This window comes from Rosa chinensis, chromosome 5 (genome assembly GCF_002994745.2).
Source record: "Rosa chinensis cultivar Old Blush chromosome 5, RchiOBHm-V2, whole genome shotgun sequence".
NCBI classification, from domain to species: Eukaryota; Viridiplantae; Streptophyta; class Magnoliopsida; order Rosales; family Rosaceae; genus Rosa; species Rosa chinensis.
In genome coordinates this window covers 24,354,773-24,362,937 of record NC_037092.1, presented here as the reverse complement: position 1 = coordinate 24,362,937, position 8,165 = coordinate 24,354,773, and the positions used below count along the sequence as shown (strand labels likewise).

The window sequence follows — 8,165 nt, the reverse complement described above, 5'->3', positions numbered from 1 at the left end:
GGGGTGTCTTGCTCCTCTATAAAAGGTTTTGAAACTGTTTTCTAAGGTAGGGTTTTTGGCTTTCACAAATAATCGTTTTCTTTGTGTTGCTTAGTCTTCACCAACAGTTTTATGCCAAAACTCTCTTTGTTTCTTAAGTAGTTTGTTTTCTCACTACATACATTTCATGTGTCATATTTGAGATCAGTGAGTTCTTGATACAAGCAACTGAGGGGGAGATCTATAGTATAGAGATTACACTAAGCATTGGCTACGTGTGTAGTATAGTTTCTGCAATTGTAAACAAGTTAGCATTGTGTGCTAGTAAAGTGATTGTGATCAACATCACTACTTGTAATTGTATTCTCTTTACACATAGTGGATTTATCCTTCGTGTAGGCTACATAAACAGCCTCGCAGTGAAGTTTCCTCAGTGGAGAGGTTTACACTGCATCAGCAATTCTTGTGTTATTTACCTCTATTACATATTGTGATCCATTCTGTGTTTTCAAACATTCTCATTAGACCATTACTAGATAAATCATGTGAGCATGTGAGGTAAATTCCTGATAAGAGAAGATCGAGTACCACACGCCCGTATAGCTAGAGGATGCTATCAGGCTATCAGTATCAGCCTGGTGATCTTCGAACTGTTGCAATCAAGCTCGAAAGTCAATAATTAAAATCCAAGGAGCCATGCATGCACCTTGCATGATCGAATTTCCATTAATTTGAATGCCATGAAGCAAAGCCGGCCACCGCTGCCTTGGCATACTTACAGTACATAAATCCTTGTACTTGTTTTGAAGAAGCTCTCAAGTCTCAACAAATTAAGCTCTATCGTGATCCCTAAACACAGCACCTAATCCTCTTCTCATTTTCCATTAATATATATCAACAAGCACCATCAAAACTCATTTTAGTTTTAATTTTCCGAACATAAACCGACTTAATTAATTGTATATGCTATAACATTCATCATCCACCGGACCACCGGAATTGTCTGTAATTACTATTTGTGGACAATATAATGAGCTTCTTGGGAAAAAGAATGTTAGAATTTAATGAGCATTACTGTTTTAACAAAGAAAGATTGATATTGTTAGTGGTTCGTTATTGTTGTAAACTTTATTAACTGATTCTATGTTGTTAGAACTAACAAAATATACACGTACTTTCATACAAAACCGAATGAAAAAAACTGTCCAGGAGAGATGAGAGGGAGGTAATGAGCTAGCAGCCGGACAATCGAAAACAATATTGAAGAAAACTCGGCAAATGCTTAACCAGACACAGCAGAGACATGGTACCTAAACCCTACGTGTATTACAAATTTACAACCCAAGCCATTTTCTTTTAGTTCATCAATTTGGAGAAGAAGTTAAAGATTGCTGCCGGGGGGACGGATGGGGTTGTAAATCACAAGGAGATTAAGACGAGGAGGAACAGGATCGGAGAAGGCTAAAATCGGGACAAGACCACTGGGCCGCAAGGAGGTCGACGTACATAATGTCGGAGATATCTCCAACGTTGAGAGCAAACAGTACAGCTGATCAAGTTGAAAACTTGGGATTTGCTCTTCCTTATAACAACAGAACCTATACAGTGGTATGTTATAATCTATTTGTTAGGAAATCAAGTAAGCAACTACAACATTTGAGACTTCCCACGGACTTGATTCTCCCTGTCTTCTTAGTCCAAATGGTGAGCATCATGTTCGTTTCTAGCATTCTCGTGCTTGCCCTCAAACGCTTCCACCAACCACGTATTGTCGCTGAAATTCTTGTACGTAGTTTCGATCATTCTATTTGGTATATAATTTTAAGTTTGATCAATGTTATAGATGTTTCATTCATTATATATCGATATGATAATCAAGAGAAAATTGAAGAGAGAGCTGGACCAGGACCATGAGACTCAGACCACCACCTAAAATATATAAGGTCAGCCTTGAACATATAGGTCGATTAGGCTATTACCTATGTCCCCTCGATGCTGTGGTCCTTCAAAACTTACGTTCCTCGTTATATTTACTTAAAAAGACAAAAAGAAATGCATGGACATACATGGAGCAAGCTATAAGGGTCGATTATGAACTCCAAAATTATGCATTTTAATGTCTATTTAACCATGGAGGGTCTGCCATTTTTTCCATTTTTTTGGTGAATCTTGTGCTCGTTTAACTTGTACTGATGGAGCTTCTCCTATTAATGTAAGGAGCAGCAGTAAAAAAAAAACAACTCATTGATCAAGGACCTTCGAATAAGTGTAGTTTGATATTTAAATTTGAAAACATTCTACGCATCAATCTCTTCATCTGATCTTTAATGTTGATATTATGAATCTTTTTGCAGGCTGGCTTTCTCTTGGGGCCAACTCTTTTGGGGGAAATTTTGAATAGATTACACATGTTTACCTCTTTTGCTCCATTTGAAAGCGTGCTGAGCTTAGAAACTATAGGAAACCTGGGCCTAGTTTACTACATGTTTCTGGTGGGATTAGAACTTGAACTAAAGCCGGTAATCCGTGCCGGGAAGAAGGCTCTTAGCATTGCCCTCGTAGGCATGGTGGTGGCCATCGCCAGTGGTTGGGGCTTGTTTTTTGTCCTTGACGACAACATCAAGCCTAATCTTAAGTTTCTGAATGCCCCAAATCAGCGAGACAACACACACTCAGGCCACTTGTTCTGGGCACTCGCCCTCGGCACCACAAGCTTCCCAGACGTGGCTCGACTCCTCGCAGATCTTAAGCTCCTCCACTCCGAGCTTGGACGACTTGCATTGTCATCTGCTGTCATCTCCGACCTGTGCTCGTGGTTCCTTTTCATCTTGCTACTAGCACTAACCAATCTGACGGGCCGCTTTTTGGTGGTGGGACTGACTACCCTGGCCTTCGTATGGTTTTGTGTTTTTGTACTCCGCCCGGCTCTTCCAAAGCTGATCCGCTTCGTATCGAAAAACAAAGAGGACAAGAGAGACAACTACAATGAGCTCCATGTGAGCTTTGTTCTCATGGGGGTTCTGGTATGCGCCATGATAACTGATTCGTTAGGTACACTATCCTACGTTGGGGCTTTCGTGTTTGGAGCCATTATGCCGAGGGGAGAGCTCAGCAAATTGGTCGTAGAGAAGATCCAACCCTTTGTGACTGGGATTATGATGCCCCTTTTCTTCTTAATTGTCGGGCTACGAACCAACATGTGGTTTGTATTCAGTTCACATGATTCTTATACGCCCTTTCAATTCAAATATGCAAAGCGTTTCATGCTGGTTCTCTCCCTGGCTTTCTTACCTAAGATTGCCGGCAGTTTTGTTGCCGCTTTAATCCACAAAATGAAACCTTGGAATGCACTGGCTCTGGGAGTAGTCATGAACACCAGAGGCCTAATGGCACTCTTTATTCTCAGCACCGGCAGGGACCTAAAGGTACGTGTGTTTGTGGAAACAGTATATACACCCACATATATAACTTATAAATTATAATCTGTCAATACAGCTAAACACTGTATTATTCATCTATGTGCTGCAACTGCAACTGGACATTCTTAAATTGCATGTCCATTATATGTGCAGACCTTGGACCAGAAAACATTCCCAGCAATGATCTTAGTGGTTTGGGCACTGATGATTCCGATCGGACCATTCCTAGCCTACAGTTACAAGACCACCAAGCATTTCGGGCAATACAAATATAGGAACATACGAAGCATAGGATCCGACACAGAGCTTCGCATCCTTGCATGCACCCACGACTCACGCAACTCACCCGCCGTCATCAATCTTCTTGAAGCTTCCAATCCAAGCAGACAGTCCCCGATCCAAGTCTTCGCTGTCCAGCTTGTTGAAATGATTGGCCACACTTCCGCCATGCTCATTGTCCATGATGCTTGCAAACCCAACAATGAAGGGAGCAACCACAAGGCCGGACAAATATCCTCATCCTTGCCCTCCAATCCCTTTGAACTCTACGCAAAGGAAAGAGAGAATGTCCGTGTCCAGGCACTCACCATCGTCTCGGCCTACGCCACAATGCATGAGGACATATGCAACTTTTCGGAGGACAAGTGCATTACCCTCGTGATTGTCCCGTTCCATCAACAATCCACCCTAGACGGAACCATGGAGGAGTCCAACCCTGCTCTCAGGGCAGTCAATAGAAATGTCATTGATAACGCACCATGCTCCGTGGGTGTTCTAGTGGACCGTGGGCTCGGTATATCCCAGATCTTCAAGTCCAACATCAGCAGCCATATTAGCTCCGATGACGTGAGCTACCACCGCTTTGCTGTATTTTTCATTGGAGGGGCAGATGACCGTGAGGCATTAGCGTATGCAAAAAGAATGGCTGGGCATTCCAGGGTTGACCTAACAGTTGTTCGGTTCATCTTAAATACAGAGGCATGCTTAGACGATGCTGACTACGACAACGAAATTATAGAGGCAATGGCAAACACTGGGAGGCAAAAACAGCTTGATGACTTGTACCTGGATGGTTTTAGGGTCCATACAATGCACAATTCCTCCATAAAGTTCGTAGAGCAGGTGGTGAATAGCTGGGAAGAAACTCTGGACGCCATAAACGACATGGAGGGTGATTATGATTTGTATATAATGGGAAGACGACATGGAAGCAGCAGCACGTTGGCAGTGACATCAGCATTGGACAGCAGCGACTGTGATGAGCTAGGTACTCTGGCAGAGGCGTTAGTGTCTTCTAGCTTTTTTAAGGTTTACACATCTATTCTCATAGTGCAGCAAGGTGCTGCTGTAGAGGAAATACAAGATGAGTCGGATAACCAGGAAATGTGAACATGTTAATTGGAATGAAATTTCAAATTCCATTTCAAAATGGAATGAGAGTTCAAATTCTATTTCAAAATTTAGGGTTTAGATTGGCAGAGCTCTTGTCAGGCACTATAATTGATTCGACCCATGCATACCTGTGATCATGTTAATTGGAATGAGATTTCAAATTCTATTTCAAAATTTTGGGTTTAGATTGGCAGAGCTCTTGTCAGGCACTATAATTGATTCGACCCAAGCATATTTGTGAAGTCATTGAGAATTGATACTGCACACCTTCAATTAGATCCTTTTCTACTCGCTAAATTAGGTATTACTCGATCTAGCATAACGTTATAGTTCATAAAACTACTTATTCAGGAAAGATGACATCTCATAATGCATAATTTGTATAATCAAGATGATGCCTGAAAAGCCTAATCTTCACAATGCAGATGACATCTCCTATAGCAAAGTTTAACTGCATCGTTTTCAGATACATGTGATCATGAAAATGACCATTTAGACTAGCAATCAAACGGTGAGTATGAGACAAACCATAAACGTAAAATCATCTGCACTTACCGCAAATGTATTATTTGCAGGAGATTGCACACGTATATGAAACTCACCCTAATATTATGTATCCAATTAAAGGTGGGGCACTCTGGTGTAAAGAAAAATAAAGTGATGTTGATACAATTTTGATATTTAAATTTACCAAATATATCCTTGGGGAAAACAAACATAGAAAGCATAGTTGGTGCTGAGAGGCGATTTAAATGGGCTAATCAGCATTCACAGGAAATGTCACTAATTTTGGATACTATAACTAGCTCAAGCACTTGAGGAAAACTTCGTGTTTTGTATCCTCTAGTTTGTATCCCTCTGAAAAATATTACACAAGGTAAAGAAAATCCATATTCATTCAATCAGTTTTGTTACCTGCCCTAGCTTGAGCAGCACCCAACTCTCTTCAGAGCAGACACATCATCTTTTATATTTATTTTCTCTCCTTTGGCTGGGACAGATGAAGCTGTTCCATTTTCTCCCCCTTCGACTGCCTTCTTGCTCACAATATGGTAGATTTGAGTCAGGACTTCAGCAAATGCGTTTTCCACATTGACTGCTTCCAGTGCAGATGTTTCCATGAAGTAGAGTGACTCCTTCTCAGCATAGGACTTTCCATCTTCAGTTGAGACAGCTACAAGGTGGCGAAGATCTGATTTGTTTCCAACCAGCATCACAACAATGTTGGAATCAGTGTGGTTCCTCAATTCTTTCAGCCATCTGTCAACATTCTCAAATGTTGCATGGCGAGTGACATCGTACACAAGAAGTGCACCCACAGCTCCCCGATAGTAAGCGCTTGTAATGGCACGGTACCTATGAAGTCAAGAGGAACATTTAAGTGACTTTATTGAATAAGTTTTGTGCACATGCGCGCGCGCGTGCACGAAATAAATAAAATAAAGAGAGAGAAACTTAGTCTTGCCCACATCAAACCAATGTCATATAACAAGTTATCATTCTCTAAGCCGACTTCCTTCAATTTAATCAATTTGAACTACCCAAAATGACCTTGATTTTCTTTATGAGAATCAATTGACATTTGATTGCTTAAGAGTCTCAAACACAAGCACACATGCCTCTCAACTAATCAGTTGCAATGACCATGCATGCATAAAGGATTGAAAGGAAATAAGAAAAGAAAACGACAAGCTACACACTTCAACAGTTTTCCTTGCCATCAACTTACTTGAATTTCTGATTGTTAAAATATATGTGGCACAGGTGCTATCTTGGATTAGTCCTGCTCTTTCTAGTCTACCCCTTCTCTCTCAACTACCCTTAGATGAAGATTCACTAGGCCACAAGAGGAGGCATCATTCCTGAGTAGGGCTTTTGGTATGGCTAGGATAGGGTTTTTGATAGGGAGAGGATGAAGGGGAGGTGGAAAGAATTTACAAATTGCCATTACTTAAGAAGTTTCAATTACCATCCCTTGTTTTAGTTATTGCTGTGATCCTGTGAACAAATCAATCTCTTTTCTTTTTCTATCCTAAATTTCTACTTCGACTGAAGCCAAATTTGTATTCTATTGCTCGGTACATCTAACAATGATGGGCCAATCTCTTGTCGACTGTTACTTGGCATAATCAAAACTTCACAGGAAAGCGATTCCGATGTTTCTTATCTAATAATTTCGGTCTGAAACTAAAAGTCTCGCATTACAAAGAAGCATTCCACTCAATTCAAGATCTACAAAGACTGCCATAGACAAAAAAATCAACATCTATGCATGGATCTCGAGATTTCAACCACACAGAGCCATCCAAGATCTAAAACCCACCTACTACTCTAACAAGAGAGAACCCCAAGTCTTCCTAATCACACCAATTTCAAAGAAAGCAAGCAAATAGAAACCATAATTAACCAAATCTGAGCTCAACAAACCCACATGCAACCACAAACCACCAAATCTGTCCCTGAAACTCACAAAATCGCACAAATCAAACTCATTTCAGCACCAAAATCCACTCCAAAACCAGAAATCCACCAAACACAGAAGCAAGCAATACCTAGAATCGATGAGAAGAGAAGAAGAAGCAGCAGTACCTTTCTTGGCCAGCAGTGTCCCAAATCTGGGCCTTGATGACCTTGCTGTCGACGTTGAGGGTTCTGGTGGCGAACTCGACGCCAATGGTGGACTTGGACTCGAGGTTGAACTCGTTCTTGGTGAACCTGGAGAGGAGATTGGACTTGCCGACGCCGGAGTCGCCGATCAAGACGACCTTGAAGAGGTAGTCGTAGTCGTCGTCGGCTCTGTACCCGGCCATTGCTCTACTTCCAAGCTTTGTTTCCTTTCGGAGTTTCGGTCTTTGATATTTTGGGGGAAGAGAGAGAAAGACTGAGATTTGCAGAGAGGAGAGAGAGGGTTTGGGTGGATAGAGAGAGGTGGGAAGCGTGAGAGTGTTTTTAAAAAAGCGCCAGAAAACTTTGATGGGGGAGGAAGTTGTCTACTGAGAGAAGGCCCATGTGATTACAATGAGCTCCATAGCTTTGTTTTCTTATTGGATCTATGTAAGTGTGATATTTTGATGGGAGGATTTACTAATATTGGGCGCCTAAGTTTTAAAATATTGTAAGAAAAATGACATATTTGGCTTTTGAAATCACCGACCCTTAAAGTGAGTCGAAAACAGGTTACGAAATATTGGTAATGTTGTAATGATATTTATATTTTCTATGTGCTTGAAACAAAATTTTCTAACTATAGGATTTACCGTGCAAGTAGAAACTTGTTAAGGCAGAAAGCCAAAGCCAATAATATATTGAGCCGCTAATTGTGCGTCAACATGCCCACCATCAAATTGCCATGAATTTGAAAGAGCAGTGAAAACT

The 8,165-nt window shown here is 41.1% G+C and overlaps 2 protein-coding genes across 2 annotated transcripts; one reads left to right on the top strand and one right to left on the bottom strand.

Moving 5' to 3' along the window:
• Positions 1–1,271: 1,271 nt before the first annotated feature.
• LOC112203499 (cation/H(+) antiporter 15) lies at positions 1,272–4,787 on the top strand. The gene is made up of 3 exons (XM_040505779.1): positions 1,272–1,764; positions 2,334–3,404; positions 3,552–4,787. The coding sequence occupies exons 1-3, from the start codon at positions 1,489–1,491 to the stop codon at positions 4,785–4,787; spliced, it is 2,583 nt and encodes an 860-aa protein (XP_040361713.1). The 5' UTR covers positions 1,272–1,488.
• A 646-nt stretch (positions 4,788–5,433) lies between these two features.
• Positions 5,434–7,750, bottom strand: LOC112166584 (ras-related protein Rab11D). The gene is made up of 2 exons (XM_024303458.2): positions 7,380–7,750; positions 5,434–6,146 (listed from the first exon to the last, which is right to left on the bottom strand). The coding sequence occupies exons 1-2, from the start codon at positions 7,598–7,600 to the stop codon at positions 5,711–5,713; spliced, it is 657 nt and encodes a 218-aa protein (XP_024159226.1). The 5' UTR covers positions 7,601–7,750; the 3' UTR covers positions 5,434–5,710.
• Between the last annotated feature and the right edge of the window lie 415 nt (positions 7,751–8,165).